This window comes from Ochlerotatus camptorhynchus, unplaced genomic scaffold (assembly GCF_037179485.1).
Source record: "Ochlerotatus camptorhynchus isolate MF236.1 unplaced genomic scaffold, CSIRO-AGI_Acam_v1.1 ptg000230l, whole genome shotgun sequence".
NCBI classification, from domain to species: Eukaryota; Metazoa; Arthropoda; class Insecta; order Diptera; family Culicidae; genus Ochlerotatus; species Ochlerotatus camptorhynchus.
This window is the reverse complement of record NW_027040720.1, coordinates 582187-599070: the sequence shown is the minus strand read 5'-3', so window position 1 is coordinate 599070 and position 16884 is coordinate 582187. Positions and strand designations below refer to the sequence as shown.

Sequence of the window (16884 nt, the reverse complement as noted above, 5' to 3'; positions counted from 1 at the left end):
GAACACGAAAAAATCTGGACACAAATCAGTCAGGCAGCTTAAAATAATTTGTTGGTAAACAAACTTACACCAGATGTCTACACCCTGAATAATTTCGGAGTAGGTCGGTGCGGTTCTGGTGTGTATGTTCTATACGAAAACGACATCAGTATGACCAAGCTACAAGCGTTTAGTTTGACAATCATAAACTGTCAGGGTGACTGTTTCCATTGACAGATCAATTCCTATGTTTGTTTACATAATTCAATGATCACTGAAGCTAAAAAGTCCAATTATCCTAGTCCCGTCGGATCAAACTCTTCTCCGGTTCAGATTGGCAACACTGCTATTAGTTTTTCTATTGCTTTGACGTTTCAGGCATACTGAAACTCCACTCTACTCTTCTTCGGTTTATATTTTTCATCCACCATTTCCTTTCGATCAAACCTTCCTCACATCTCTTCTGTCACCTCGGGTCGGTACATTTCCTGGTGCTCATGCATGCTTTTTTTTCTCGGTTTAAGATTATATGTTGCTTCTATAGGTTTAGTGCTTAGTTGGCATACAATTCTAATCGAAACCTTTTCTCCGCATTCCCATTGCGCTTTTGCCTCTTGGCCTCCAATTCCCCTTTAAACAGATGCTGAAGATGAAGAAACACGAGGAACTGGAAACGCCAACCTTCACCACATCGATTCCGATCGACCTCAATGACCACTAGAGTTCCGGTGCGGAACCATTTATGAAATCAAACAGTAATATTATAAATAATCAACAACAGTAACAGTAACAGCAGCAGCAGCAGCCGGAATGATAAAATAATTGCAATACATACCTACGCATTACACAATTTTGATAACGATTTACATGAGCCCATTTTTTTCTAGTAAGAAGAGTAAAACACACACATACACACACACAATCTTACGAAAATCAACGGTCGGCAGCAGTGCTGCCAACCGAACTCGCCTGACGCCTTACTATAATTATTATGATGATCCTATAATATAACAGTAATTCTATTGGTTAATTTTTTTGTTTTGTTTCGCGATGGCCATCATCAGTACCGAATCGGTTGAGAATTCCAACACACACACACAAAGAAAGAAAAAGAAAAAAGAAAACAGAAAAGCGGATTCGGGTGGGAAGTAGTGGTGTTAGTGAAATACTTATGGGAAGAAAATAGTAGTGGTAACACCGGAAGAAGAAAAACAAATGTAAAGTTTAATTCTAAGTAGAGCTTAATGGAGATAAATTCGTTGTTTATTGTATCTTTTTGTAATTTTCCTTTTTTTTTAGAAAAAAAAAGAAGTCTAAAGTAGTTACGGTTGATTTATCGAGAGAAAAGACACAAATGGCTTAACCACAACAATGTGCGATACGAGAGAGGGCGAGAGATAACGAGAGAGAGAGAGAAGAAAAAGTGCATCAATGTTTTATACTTGTTTTAAATCGCTTTTGATGTTTAGTAGCAATGTAGTTTAAAGAACCTTTAAAAGAATGCCTTACTATTGTCTTAAAAAAAACTGTTCTGAAAATTGGTACAAATTTCGGTTTTGTTTTCGCCTCTTCCTTACGCTACCATCACACCTTTTGTTCGTTCCTAAATTTATGCTATCAAGCAATTTTCAGTAGAAACAAAATCAACGAATCTTTACACACATACACACTGACTGATCGAAACCAGCACTGCAGCGCGGAAATCACAGTCCATGTATGATTTTAACTTTAACTAATTATTCAAAAAAAAAAGAAGTTAGTTGCTATAAGCAGGATTCAATCAAAACAAAGCAGTTGAGTTGTAAATAAATGAAAATGGTATCTAATCGCAAACAACGTATCAAGAAGGCACCATCTCGCCATCTATCGCTCAAAGGTAAAAGTTCCGAACGAATTCGGTCTGCCTTTGTCCCTAGGCAGAGTTGCCAGTCTTCTCGGTATGTTGTCTTCGATCTTTCTTTTTTCCCCCGAAGAATTAGACGCGGGCAAAGAGAACCGACCCGCAAAGTATAGTTTTAAACAAACAAAATATGCCTACGAATCAAGCTTCGATTCTTTTCTTATTTGTAATTGGACCCATTTCGGACCCGTTTTTATCTGTGCGAGTATATAAACACTTGAAAGGGAAGTTATAACTTTTTTGTTGTAAATTATTTACTACAACTTGTTTTATATTAGCATAATATGAAATAGGCAAAGCGCAGTGTAATAAAGGTAAATCTTTTTTCGACACGATTTCGGCGTTAGGTTGCTGGGCAACTGCTTTGTAGTTTGATAATTTCACAGCCCTTGAAGCCGGAACTACAGAACTTGAACTGTCCCTTGCTCATTTTCCTTGAAAGTTCTTTCGCCAAAAGGACATTGAACCATGGAAGTTTGTTTATTCGGGGAAGTTCTGGGTGAGGTTAGTCTAAAATAATCCCTTTTCAGTCATTCGAACAAGTCCTACACGTTGATAACATCGGGTAAGCCGAAGTAAATTAGCATTAAGCAAATTTAGCTACGAATCAATGATCTATCGGCTCCGTAAAGCTAACGCGATTGAGCCTTTCAAATAAATGAGCTAGATTTAAAAACAGTCATACACGTCCTCCGAATAAGCTCACATAGTCTTGTGAACTGTCCCTGTTTCCTGCAAGACCAGTACTTGATGTGGAAACTTTCTAACCTGCTCCGTAGAAGTTCTTGGAACACGTCTTAGAAGTTTTTTGGATCTACTTTAGAAGTCCACTGAGCTTGTCCAAGAAGTTTGATCACCATGCCCTTTTATGGAAATTCACTGAACGATTACGTCGTCCTTGGAAAGTTTTGGGAATCACACTTTAAGGTGAAAGTGACCTAGTGTGTAAATCAAAACTTCAAAAATGCTAATCTCTGATACCTCAGTCGACGAGTACTGTTTGCAATCTGAAGTAATGTCTCAGAGAATACCATTTTTAAAATTTTCATTTACTCACTAGGTCACTTCCACCTTAATATCTTATTAAATAGCCTTAATTTTGCCAGGTAATCCTAAATAAAATGCTGGTACGATCAGTGAACTTTCTAGATATTACTGAACTGCTCTTGGATGTCCTCTGAGCTCGCCCAAGTAATCCCCCAAATATAATCCAACATCATCTGGACTTGTCCAGCAGGTTGGACATTGCCCGGAAAATCTGAATTCCCACTTAATGTTTACCCTTGGAAATCCTCCGGATTCGCTCCAAAATTTGTCTCCGAAAATTCTCTTGCCCTAAAAACAAGAAGTCGTCCGAGGTTATCCTGGTAGTCCTCCTGAATTATCCTGAAATTTATTTAAAATATTCCGAAAAATCCTCTTAATTTACCTTAAAAAATACTGCCCAGAAAGTTCCCTTGAGTTGTCCTGGAAGTATTGAACTCTTCTGTTCGTCATGGGAGTCCTCTATACTTATTCTGGAAGTCTTTCGAACTTATCTTAGTTGTCTGGAATTGTCCATTGAAAACAGCAAAGACCACCCTGTTTGTTTTATTTTCTTGAAAATAAGTCCTTTTTGTTCTGGAAGTACCCAGATTATTTCTGGAGGTCATCCACTGATGGCACCCAGGATACTTAAGCAAGTAAGTAATCCGGTTTTTTTTCTGGAAGTGCCCCGCGGATACAACATTTATTCATTATAAGTTAGATATAACACAGTAAAAGTCCTCAAATTTTGTTGCCGAAATATTTCGGACTTGTTTACGAAGTCTTCTTGGACTTTCTTCCAAGAGATTCTCCAGACTTATCTTGGTAGTCTTTCGAACTTTTCGTAAATATTGTTCGAATAGTTCCTGAAAGCTAACTGGAATTGTCTTGGAACTTGTCCGGAATTGTCCAACAAGTCCTTTAGGAATTGGATGTCAATCCTTCTAGGTTCTCTGGGCTTGTTGATGAACTTTTTCTAAGTCTTCAGAAATATCTTGGAAGTCCTGCTGACTTCCTCCGATATTTTATCAGATCATATCCTGCATGTCCCTTCTGCACTCGTCCTTTCTGCTTCTGCTCTCAAGAGTAGTCCACAAAACCCTCCGGATTTGTTCTGGAAGTCCCCTGGGCTTGCGCGGGAGTTTCTTATGAACATGTACTGAAAGTTCTTCGAAATCTTGACGGGTTTAAGTTCTTCGTATTTGTAATGGTAGTCCTTCGCTCTTTCTCTGAATCTTCTGTGATCATTTACTGAAAATATTCCAGGTTTGCCTCTAAATTTGATCAACGGGCTTGATCATATCCTTGAAGTCTCCTTATCTTTCCATGGATATGTTCAGGACTTGCTTCCAAAAACCATTTATTCTCTGGACATATCCCGGATATCTTGAGAACTTGATTTTAAAATTATCTGGATGTGTCCTGGATGTTCTTCGGTACTTCCTCTTTTCCTTAAAAGCAATCCGGATTTATCCTAAAAGTTCGTCGAATTTGTCCTGGAAGTCATCTGGGCTCATTCTCCAAACATTCTGGACTTGCTCTAGAGAACCACTGAGGCTACTCTGAAATATCTCTTGACATATTCAGCAAGTCCTCTGGATTTGGATATGTCCTAAAATTCCTTCGGATTTGTCTTCAGGCCCCTCCCAATCCCTTGTCCTGGATGCTCTTCGAACTTTCCCTAGAACTTCACCAGATTTGTTCTACAATTTTTCGAACTTCCTGGAAATATTCTAGATTTGTTCTGGAAAATAACTAGAATATGCCAGGAAGTCCAGGCTTGATCATATCCTTGAAGTCTCGTTATCTTTTCATGGATATGTTCAGGACTTGCTTCCGAAAACCATTTATTCTGTCCCGGATGTTCTCTGGACATATTCCGGATATCTTGAGAACTTGATTTTAAAATTATCTGGATGTGTCCTGAATGTTCTTCGGTACTTCCTCTTTTCCTAAAAGCAATCCGGATTTATCCTGAAAGTTCGTCGAATTTGTCCTGGAGGTCATCTAGGCTCATTCTCCAAACATTCTGGACTTGCTCTAGAGAACCACTGAGGCTACTCTGAAATATCTCTTGACATATTCAGCAAGTCTTCTGGATTTGTTTTTGAAAGTCATTTGGATATGTCCTAAAATTCCTTCGGATTTGTCCTCAAGCCCCTCTCATCCCTTACCCTGGATGCTCTTCGAACTTTCCCTAGAAGTTCACCAGATTTGTTCTTCAATTTTTCGAACTTCCTTAAAATATTCTAGATTTGTTCTGGAAAATAACTAGAATATGCCAGGAGGTTCTCTGGACCAGTCCTGGAAGACCTGCTGATTTTTTTCTGACGTCCTCCAGATTTATCCTGGAAGTCATCCGCACTTGTCCTTTGTATTATTGCTGAATATCCCTTGAAATTACCCAACTATAAATGGAGGACTGAACTGCCTGAAAGTCCTTCTTATTTATGCTGGAAGTCATCCAAACTTGTCCTGATAGTCCTAAATATTCCGAGGACTGAACTCGTCCTTGAAGTTTTCTGGTATTTTCATAGCAGTCTTCAGGACGTGTTCTGGAAAACCATTAGGCCCATCCAGGAAGTTCTCTGAACTCCGGAAGACCTTCGGAGTTATGGTAGTCCTTCGGTCTTACTCTGAAACTTCTGTGATCATTTACTGAAAATATTCCAGGTTTGACTTAGAGGTCCTCTAAATCAACGGGCTTGATCATATTCTTGAAGTCTCCTTATCTTTTCATGGATATGTTCTGGACTTGCTTTCGAAAACCATTTATTCTGTTCCGGATGTTCTCTGGACATATCCTGGATGTCTTGAGAACTTGATTTTAAAATTATCTGGATGTGCCCTGGATGTTCTTCGGTACTTCCTCTTTTACTAAAAGCAATCCGGATTTATCCTGAAAGTTCGTCGAATTTGTCCTGGAAGTCATCTGGACTTATTCTCCTAATATTCTGGATTTGCTCTAGAGAACCACTGAGGCTACTCTGAAATATCTCTTGACTTATTCAGCAAGTCATCTGGATTTGTTTTTGAAAGTCATTAAGTAGGCCCCTCCCACCCCTTATCCTGGATGCTTTTCGAACTTTCCCTAGAAGTTGACCAGATAAGTTCTACAATTTTTCGAACTTCCTGAAAATATTCTAGATTTGTTCTGGAAAAAAACTAGAATATGCCAGGAGGTTCTCTGAACCCGTCCTGGAAGACATGCTGACTTTTTCTGACCGTCCTCCAGATTTATCCTGGAAGTCATCCGCACTTGTCCTTTGGATTATTGCTGAATATCCCTTGAAATTACCCAACTATAAATGGAGGACTGAACTGCCTGAAAGTGCTTCACATTTATCCTGGAAGTCATCCAAACTTGTTCTGATAGTCATTTGGATTAGTCCTGAATATTCCGAGGGCTGAACTCGTCCTTGAGGTTTTCTGGTCTTTTCATAGCAGTCTTCAGGGCGTATTCTGAACAACCATTAAGCCCATCCAGGAAGTTCTCCGAACTCTGGAAGACCTTCGGAGTTATCAGGGTTTATGTTCAAACTCTTCGAAGCTAGACCTGCAGGTTCTCCGAACTTGTCCGGAAACTCTTCTACACGTGAGCTGTAAATCCGGACCGGTCCTGGAAGCTCTGGCGATTATTTAATGTCCTGGATGTTCTTCGGTAGCTTTTCTTTTCCTTGAAATCATCCGCATATGTCTTAAAAGCAATCCGGACTTATCCTGAAAATTCACCGAATTTGTCCGGGATGTCATATGTACTTATACTCCACATATTCTGGCCTTGCCCTAGAAAACCACTGAGACTACTCTGGAATATCTCTGGACTTCCATAGTATAAAAAATACGATAAACGAACGATAACCCAAATGATAGAAATATTCCACAAATGGTTTGGACACGTCCCTAAGTAACATTGCAAGTTTTATCGAGCTTTTAAAGCATTCCACAAGTCTCAATCATGGTCTACAGAACCCTCATAAAACCACAATTGTTACTTGGGTCGTTAAGCAAAATAACCACACATTTTTATTAGGGTTGTTCACGAAGTCCTCTGGGCTTGTTCTTGAAAGTAATTTGGATATGTCCTCAAATTCCTTCGGATTTGTCTTGAAGACCCTCTGAATTTGTCGTGGGTGTTCTTCGACCTTGCCCCAGAAGTTCACCAGATTTGAACTTCAACTTTTTCGAACTTGCCCAAAAAGTATTCTTATTTTTAAAAATATCTAAGGTTCTCTGGATCAATCCTGGGAGACCTACTGATTTTTCCCGAATGTCATTCAGATTTACCCTGGAAGTCATCCGAACTTGTCCTGATAGTCCTTTGGATTAGTCCTGAATATGGTTTGAAGTTTCCCATCTAAGAATGGAGGAATGAACTTGTCCTTGAAGTTTTCGGGTCTTTTCATAGAAGTTTTCAGGACGTGTTCTGGAAAACCATTAAGGCTACCTAGACAATTCTCCGGACTCTGGTAGACCTTCGGATTTTTCCTACCAGTTATCTGGGATAATGTTGGAAGTGTTTGAAGCCTGAAGTTTCTCTGGATTTGTCCTGAAAGTCTTCTGAACCTGAGCTGGAAAACCGGACCTGTCCTGGAAGGTCTTGGAATTCTTGGATTTCCTGGATGTTCTTTGGAACTTTTTATTTTTCTGGAAGTCACCCACATATGTCGTAAAATCGATCCAGATTTATCCTGAAAATCCGTCGAATTTGTCCGGGATGACATCTCTGGGAAGATTTTCACCAAATATTCTGGACTTGCCCTAGAAAACCACTGAGACTATTCTAGAATATCTCTGGACTTCCATAATAAAAAAAAACATATCATAAACAAACGATAACCCAAATGATAGAACTATTCTACAAATGGTTTGAATGATACCCGAACACGTTGTTAACCAAATAACCATGATTTTTTTTTATAAGGGTTGTTCAGGAAGTCCCCTGGATCCTTGAAAGTTATTTGGATGTGTCCTAAAATCAGTTTGGATTTGACTTGAAGACCCTCTGAATTTACCGTGGATTTTCTTCGAACTTGCTCCAGAAGTTCTAACTTTGTTCTGAAAAATCGCGTTAATTGGCCTGGAGGCTCTCTGACCCAATACTAGAAGATTTTTCCTGAAATTCCTTCACAGAAGTCATCCGATCTTGTCCTGACCATCTTTTGGATTAGTCCTGAATATCCTTTGAACTCGTCCTACTGAGAATCGAGGACTGAATTTGTCATTGACATTTTCCGATCTTTTCTTAGAAGTCTTCTGGACGTAACGTTCTGATTTCGAAGTTAACCCTGGAAGTTCTCCGGAAAGTCTTCTGAACCTGAGCTGTAAAACCGTAAACCGAATTTGTCCGGGATGTCATCTCTGGGAAGATTTTCACCAAATATTCTGAACTTGCCCTACTGAGACTACTCTGGAATATATCTGGACTTCCATAATAAAATAAAATCCTAAAGGAACGATAACCCAAATTATAGAACTATTCCACAAATGGTTCGGATGATACCCCGAACACGTTGTTAACCAAATAACCAAACAAATTTTATTAGGGTTGTTCAGACAGTCCCCTGGATTTGTCCTTGAAAGTTATTTGGATGTGTTCTAAAATTCGTTTGGATTTGTCTTGACGACCCTCTCAATTTACCGTGGATGTTCTTCGAACATGCCCCAGAAGATCAACAGAAGTTCTAGATTTGTTCTGAAAAATAGTTAAAATTGGCCTGGACCAATACTGGAAGATTTTTTTCCTGAAATTCCTTCACATTTATCCTAGAAGTTATGCGAACTTGTCCTGATAGTCTTTTGGATTAGTCCTGAATATCCTTTGAACTTGTCCTACTGAGAATGGAGGACTGAATTTGTCATTAACATTTTCCGTTCTTTTCACAGAAGTCTTCAGGACGTGTTCTAGAAAACCAGGAAGTTATTCGAACTCTGGAAGACCTTCGGTTGTTTTCCTGCAAGTTATCTGGGTTTATGTTGGAAGTCTTCGAAGCTAGCCCTGGAACTTCTCCGGAAAGTCAAAGCCCTAAAACCCTAAGAAGCTCCAGATTTCTCTATGAAGTTTTTCGGACTTCTTCGGGAGACTTTTGGATTTGCTATGGGAAACGGCTAAACCTGCGTTTAAAGTTTCGTGGAATTTTCCTGCAAGACCTGTGAATTATTTCTTGCCGTTGTCCTGGAAATTTCCAAACATATTCTGGAAGTTTTCCGGACTAGCCCTAACATCCTTTGCATTTGATCTGGAAGTCATCCGAACTTGTCCACCAGATTTGTCCTTGAACTGCTTCTGACTTGTCCTGGATGGCTTTATGGCTTGTCTTGGATGTCTTCAAGATTTGAATTGGAAAACCGTTGAGCCTGCCCTAGAAGATTCCCAGACTTGTTCATGGAAGTAGTCCAGACATATCCTGTTCAAAGTCCTTCGGACGCGTCATAGCGACCTCTGAACTTATCCTAAACGTCTTTCTGAATTTTCCTAGAGGTCCTCCAAATTTGTCCTTGAAAGTTTTCTGACTTCTTTGGAAGTCTTCTGCACTTGCTGTGGGAAGCGACTAAACCTGCGATTGAAGTTCCGCGGACTTTTCCAGGAAGACTTGCGGATTTTTAGTTGCCCTTTCCCTGGATATTCTCCGATTTTGTTTCTGGAAACCAGACATATTTCCAGAAGTTTTCCAGACTATCCCTATAATCCTTTCTATTTGATCTGGAAATCATCCGGACTTGTCCTCAAGATTTGTCCTGGAAGTACTTCTGACTTGTCGTGGATGGGTTCATTGGTTTTCTTGGATGTCTTCCAAATTTGACTTGGCAAACCGTTGAGCCTGCCCTAGAAGATTCTCAGACTTGTACCTGGAAGTAATCCAGACATATCGTGTTCAAAGTCCTTCGGACGTGTCATGAGGTTCTCTGAACTTTTTCTAAACGTCATTCTGACTTGTCCTAGAGGTCCTCCAAATTTGTCCGTGAAGTTTTTCGGACCTCTTCGGGAATCATCTGGACATGCTGTGGGAAACGGTTAAACCTGCGTTTGAAGTTTCGTGGGCTTTTCCTGGAAGATATGTGAATTGTTCGTTGTCCTTGTCCTGGAAATCCTCTGGTTTTGTTCCTGGAAATGTTCAGACATCCTCGAGGTTTTCCGGACTAGTCCTTAAATCCTTTGCATATGATCTGGAAGTAATCCGGATTTGTCCTCAAGATTTGCCCTTGAAGTGCTTCTGACTTGTCGTAGATGGTTTCATGGCTTGTCTTTGATATCTTCAAGATTTGACTTGGAGATCCGTTGAGCCTGCCCCAGAAGATTCCCAGATTTGTACCTGCAAGTAATCCAGACATATCCTGTTCAATGTCCTTTGGGCGCGTCATGGCGACCTCTGAACTAATCCTAAACGTTATTCTGACTTGTGCTAGAGGTCCTCCAAATTTGTCCTTGAAGTTTATTGGGCTTCTTTAGAAGACTTCTGGAACTTACTGAGGGAAACTACTAAACCTACGGATTTTTCGTTGCCCTTACCCTGGAAATCCTCCATTTTTGTTCGTGGAGATTTCCACACATATCCTGGAAGTTTCCGGACTAGCCCTAACATCCTTTGCATTTGATCTGGAAGTCATACGAATTTGTCCTTGAAGTGCCTCTGACTTGTCGTGGATGGGTTCATGGATTATCTTGGATATCTTCAAGATTTGACTTGGCAAACCTTTGAGCCTGGCCTAGAAGATTCCCAGAGTTACCCGGAAGTAATCCAGACATATCCTGTTCAAAGTCCTTCGGACGCGTCATGGCGACCTCTGAACTAATCCTAAACATCATTCTGACTTGTCCTAGAGGTCCTCCAAATTTGTTCTTTAATTTTTTCGGGAGTCTTTCGGACTTACCGTGAGAAGTGGCTACACCTGTGTTTGAAGCTCCGAGGGCTTTCCAGGAAGATCTGCGAATTTTTCATTGCCGTTGCCCTTGAAATCCTTCGGATTTGTTCCTGGAAACTTGCAGACATAGTTTTCCGGATTATCACTAAAATCCTTTGCATTTGCTCTGGAAGTCATCCAAATTTGTCCTCAAGATGGCTTCAGATGGCTTGTCTAGGATGTCTTCAAAATTTGACTTGGAAAACCGTTGAACCTGCTCTAGAAGATTCCCATACTTGCTAGTGTTGAGGACTTCTCCTTTATTACCTCTGAATCCGTCCTGATAGTCCGTCTGGATTGTACCTAGAAGTAACATATCCTGTTCAAAGTCTTTCGAACGCGTCGTTCTAACTTGTCCTAGAGGTCTTCCAAATTTGTCCTTGAAGTTTTTTTTCGGACTTCTTTGGAAGTCTTCTGGACTTGATGTGAGAAACGGCTTATCGTACGTTGGAAGATTTGTAGATTTTTTTTCTCGTAATACCTGTGAATTTTTCATGGAAGTTCTATGCGCTTGTACTGTAATTCTTATTCCTAGAAATGCCCAGGCATATCCTGAAAGTTTTCCGAACTAATGCTGAAAATGGATTAAATTTGTTCTGGACATAATTGGGACTTGCTCTCCAGATTTATTCTTGAAGTGTGTCGGACTTTTTCTGGGAAACCTCCTAACCTGTCCTAGAAGTAAAGTAGCTTGCATTCAGTTTGCTATAGTAAATATTTTTTGGATTATGAAATCATTAGCTTTTACAATAGTATTTTGAACATGTAAGTTACAAGAAAAGGTTGTGAAGCTTGTGTTTAACGCATAAAACCTGTCCATAAACCTTGCTTTCAGAGTGCCACAATCAGCGGTTTTACGAGAGTTGCCTTAAAAGTGTAGAGGACCGGCTGTTTAAGACCTTTGGATCTGTCCTGATAGTCCTCTTCTTTGGTACAGTCCACCATACTTATCCTCTTAAAAGTACTCCGGACGTGTCATGAAGTCCTCTGAAGATTTACCTTGAAAGTCACCCGAATTTGCCCTGGAATTCCTTCAGATTTGTCCTAAAAGTTTTAAGGTCTTGTCTCCACCGTAACAGTCAACTGAATATGTCCTAATTACCACTGTAAGCCTATACCGTAACAGTCCTTTGCATTCGTTCTGGAAGCTCTCTGCTAGCACCTCGGATTTATCCTGAAAGTCATCAGGACTTGTCCTTAACTTTCTCCTCAAAGTCCTGTGAACTTGGTTGGAATGTTTTCCAGGCTTTCCACGCAAACCAAACCGTCCAGGGTTGGCTTAGTTGACGTCCAAATTGTGGACTTATTCTGGAAGTCTTCTGATCTACTTCCTCTGGAAAATTAACAAGTTTACGCCAGATTCACAAATACCATATGGCAGTCGAAGAATTGAAAATTTCAGGGATTAGTCACCGAAATGATAGTGCAAAGCTTGATTAAATATTCGTCCTAATCAACTAATGTTCACATAATATTATAATTATAACAACCACTCATAACAACGCTCGAAAGCCTAGGCTATAAATTACAGTCACCGGTCATATTTTTTAAGGAACGGTATCCTTCTTGAGTAGACATTCTTTGGTAGCAGCGCCGACAGGAACAAATGCGTAATGATGCCGGTCATTCCCCAGACCACTTCCTCTCCTCCCCGGTATACCGGCACCGTATAACCGGCCCGAAACTGCGTATGCCGTCGATTGCCGGGTGCCAAAAACGTTTCAATCGGCACGGTGAAAACCTTTTGCACCTCGTCGGGATTCGGCTTCAGCAGAGCCGTGCTGTAGTCCTGGATCGTTCCGACGACCGGCGTTATGGCCGGTCCAAAGTTTGGTACCAGTTCGTTGCCGCATCCCCACACCTGGATCCGGTCCCGAGGTATGCCAACTTCCTCTTCGGTTTCACGAGTGGCACACGCCTCGTAGTTGGCGTCCGTTGGGTCCTTGATGCCACCTGGTGGGAATCAAGTATGGATTTCATATATTTGTAATTTCAAGGATCAAAGTCGCAAAACGAACCTGGGAACGATACCTGCCCTCGGAATTGGCTCAGCTTGACCGACCGTTGGGTATAGAGAAGACTGACTTGGCCGTCCACTAGGCAGAGAGCGATCAGAACGGCAGCATGTTTGGCGGGCGGTTGACTGTTGAGCCGGATCTTGGGAAGGGCCTGAAAGTTGGCTATGATTTTCTGCTGTTCCGTGCTGTTGGCTAGGAGCGTAGGGTGAAGTAGAGTGGATACATCGGTGGTGCTGTACTGCCGGATGGCAAGCAGCCTAGCGGTGGTGGTCATCATGTTTGCATTGGAATGGGGAAGGCCGCAGAGAGGACCCGGTGTTATCGGGGGGTGTGTGTTCGATTGTTGCACAAGAGTTTGTTTTGTGTTTGATTGCATCAGCTGATTTTGACAGTTCCGGATAATGATGCCCGCGCCGGCGGTGCTCTTGCGGATGGTAGCGAAAGCTTTCGATATCGGTAAAGAAGATGGGGGGGTACGTCGATGCAATACTTAAGTGAATGTAACTAGGGTAGATGTCTGAAATGTGTTTACCTTATGGCTTGTTCGGACTACAGATCCCGTAAAAAAAACCGTAGAGTGCATGCAATAAATCGTACTGTCTATTGGGTTCCATAGGGGTATTGAGGTAATTGCATATTCGTAATGTAAATTTCAAATGGAACCGAAATCCTAAATTTCATCAATTTTGGACCACTGGAAGATGATTCCAGTCGTTCTCTAAAAGATGATTCCAGACGTTTTCGACATAAATTCCACAAATTTCTGAAGCTGACTCCAGGCGTTCCTGAAAATGATTCGAAACGTTTTCGAAGATGATTGCAGACGTCTCCAAATGACAAACATTTACGACTGAGATTCCAGACGTTCCCGAAGATGATTCCAGACAATCCAGACGGAGATTCCAGACATTTCCGATGGATTTTTCAAACGCTCCCGATTCGGATTCCATACGTTCCTGATTTTGATTTGAGACGTTCCCGACCTAGGTTCCAGACGTTACCTAACATGTTTCCAGACCTTTTTGATTTGGATTCCAAATTTTCCTGACTGAGATTTGAGACGTTTCCGACGAAGGTTCCAGACGTTAACGAAGCTGATTCCAGACGTTCCTGAAGATGATTCCAAACGTTCCTGACGTAGATTTGAAACGTTTCCAACGGATGTTCCTGACGTTCCCGAAAATGATTCCAGACGTTCCTTAAGATGTTCCTGAAGATGATTCCAGGCGTTCCTGAAGATGATTCGAAACCTTCTCGACGGAAGCTCCAGACGTTTTCGAAGGTGATTGCAGATGTTTTCAAATGACAAGCGCTTACGACGGAGACTCCAGATGTTCCCGAAGATGATTCTATTGGCGAAAATGCTGAAGCTGTTATGGAATGTGGTAGTGAATACCCCAGTGAATCCTGTCACGGAGGCATGGACGAAAGCGGACAGAAAGGTACGAGCAATGATCGGATTGTGCATCGAGCCTAGTCAAAATCCTCTTATTAAAGATTGCGGCTCCGCCAAACAAGTGTGGGATGCCTTAAAGCAGTATCACGAGAAGAAGAATGCTTCATCTCAACTGTCACTTCTCATCCGGCTGGGCGGTATGAAAGTAGGAGAAGAGGGGAATGTTGAGAAGCACTTGTTAGAAATGGATGTGCTTTTCGAACAGCTGCAGAACGCGGGAGTCGAGTTGGCGGAAAATTGAAGATTGCGATGGTTCTTCGCAGTATGCCGGAATCCTACCACTACCTGCATCAACTCTAGTAGCTCGACCGGATGGGGAGGTAACGATGCAGCTAGTCCGATCGAATCTTAACGACGAGTGTCGGAAGTGTGCAGAGCGGAAGGAACTATCAACGGTGGCAGAAGAACAAGTACTCAAGATATTTTGCTCTGTTTGCAACAAACCTGGCCACTTCACGGAAGAATGCAGGAAGTAGCAGGCAGTTAAGGAAAAGCAGCAGGAAGGTGGCAAACCGAGTGCAAGCAAGAAGAAGCATGCGATGCAGGTCAAGGAGGAGGATTCCGCTGGAAGTGGACGAAGCTGTATGTGAAAATGTCAAGGAAATTAGTTTGTGGACGATTGAGAGTGGAGGATCCTGCCACATGACGAGCTGTGTGAACTTTTTTGACCAGCTAGAGAAATCTTCGGTTACTACTGTGGTGATGGCTGGCGGTAATCGTGCCAAGTCAGGAGGCGTCGGTACCAGAACGGTGAAAGGCGGCAACGGAGAGGGTAAGCCCATGAAGATCGAGCTGGAGCGGTTAGCAAGATCGCCGAGAAACGGTTCGATGTCACGTTCAAGCCGAATGGAGTGCAGAGTCGAATGACAGGATTGTAGTGCTTGGTTAGAGGAAGGGTGGCCTTTACGTCTTGAAGGAATCCAGTGAAATGGCGCTTTATGTGGGTCAATGTCAACACCCATGGCACCGTCGGTTTGGGCATCGTGACCCGGAAGTTCTAGACAGGATGCAGAAAGAGGACCTAGTTACTGGGATTAAGATTGTCGATTGCGGAACCAAAATCGTGTGCGAATACTGGAGGGAAAAATGGCACGTCTGCTATTCTCTCAGGTAGCGGAGAGAAGGACTACGCAGTCAATACAGCTGGTCCATACTAGAAACACTAGAATAAGAGACCAGCGGAGACACTGTTATGATTCCAATCGAACTGTCAAAAGCGGTTCCAATCTGAAATATTTACAAATGGTTTGTTTCAATTAGGGAGGAGTATTGAAATCGTTTAACAATCACTCATGTACTCGATCGTCGGTGCATTGGCGAAGTCACTCGCAAGCAGTTACAAATGCAAGTGATGCCAGGATTACTTTGATGTTTATCTTGTTGCCAAATTCATGTTTTTTTTCTCCGCTGGTCTCTTATTCCAGTGTTTCTAGTCCATACGGATTTGTGCGGACCGATGCGCAACACAACGCCAGGTGGCAATAAGTATTTTATGGCAATTATTGACGACTATAGCTGGTATTTTGTATTGTACCTACTGAAAGACAAGGCGGATTCTAAGGGATGCATCATGAATTACGTTCGATTTGTCGAGAACAAGTTCGGCAGAAAGCCAGGGATCATCCGTTCGGATCGGGGTGGCGAATTCGTGAATAAGGAACCACGCAGAAGGCATACAATCGCAGCTGACCGCCGGATACTCCCCGCAGGAAAACGGAGTGGCGGCACGTCGTAATCGGTATTTGAAGGAGATGACTGTTTGTATGCTACTCGACGCTGGATTGGAAAAGTGTTTCTGGAGCGAAACGATAGCAGCTGCGGCAGAACAGACTTCCGTCACGTTCTGTTCAGAAAACCCCGTATGAATTATGGACAGGTCAGAAACCTCAGTTACTTTAGAGTCTTCGGGTGTGATGGTTATGTCCAGCGGGATATGCTAAGAAGTATATTATCGTCGGCTACGACAGTAAGGCAAAGGCGTATCGGTTTCTGAATAAGCCAACGCAGAAGATTACCAACAGCCGGGATGCTAGATTCCTATAGACGGGCTCTGTGCGACAGGAGGAGAAGAACCGGAGATGGATATGAACAGCGAAGAACAGGAAGAAGTTGAACTACGGCCAGCAGGGAGCAGTGAAGAAGACGAGGATTACGAAAGCATTGCGGATCCGATGATGAGAATGCCGTACCGGGAGCTACAAGGAAGCAATGAGTTGTCCGGACAGGCACAAATGTAATCAAGCGATGAACGAAGACCTCAAATCTCTTCTGTCAAGCGGAACGTGGTCTCTCGTGCTGCCACCGCCTGGCCGTCGAATCGTTGGATCAAAGTGGGTCTTTAAACGGAAGAAGGATACTTCGGGCCAAGTCGTGCGCTATAAGGCAAGACTTGTGGCCCAAGGCTACTCACAACAGTCTGGGTTGGATTTCGGCGAGAGGTCTTCGCCCCTGTGGCAATGCAGTCTTCGTTCCGAGTGCTACTGACTATCGCCGGTCAACGGAAGCTACAGGTACGGCACATTAATGTAAAAAATGCCTACCATAACGGAAAACTGGAGGCTGGAGGAGGACATCTTTATGCGGCAGTCCCCTGGTTTCATCGT

The 16884-nt window shown here is 42.2% G+C and overlaps 2 protein-coding genes across 2 annotated transcripts in view; one reads left to right on the top strand and one right to left on the bottom strand.

The window, feature by feature from the left end:
- Clic (chloride intracellular channel protein 5) overlaps positions 1 to 1389 on the top strand; it is a 144599-nt gene extending 143210 nt beyond the window's left edge. The window contains exon 6 of the mRNA XM_065225513.1: positions 620 to 1389. Coding sequence (XP_065081585.1) covers positions 620 to 700 — 81 coding nt within the window. The 3' untranslated portion in view covers positions 701 to 1389. The remainder of the gene's footprint in view (positions 1 to 619) is intronic.
- Positions 1390 to 12280: 10891 nt separating this feature from the next.
- LOC135704057 (mitochondrial coenzyme A diphosphatase NUDT8) lies at positions 12281 to 13162 on the bottom strand. Its single transcript, XM_065225476.1, has 2 exons — positions 12826 to 13162; positions 12281 to 12760 (listed from the first exon to the last, which is right to left on the bottom strand). Exons 1-2 carry the CDS (start codon positions 13100 to 13102, stop codon positions 12339 to 12341), a joined length of 699 nt encoding a protein of 232 aa, XP_065081548.1. The 5' UTR covers positions 13103 to 13162; the 3' UTR covers positions 12281 to 12338.
- Between the last annotated feature and the right edge of the window lie 3722 nt (positions 13163 to 16884).

Coding starts and splice junctions, on each gene's coding strand:
- LOC135704057 (XM_065225476.1), bottom strand. CDS start 13,102: ATGATGACCACCACCGCTAGGCTGCTTGCCATCCGGCAGTACAGCACC. Junction 12,761..12,825: donor AGGGCAGGTATCGTTCCCAG/GTTCGTTTTGCG, acceptor GATTCCCACCAG/GTGGCATCAAGGACCCAACG.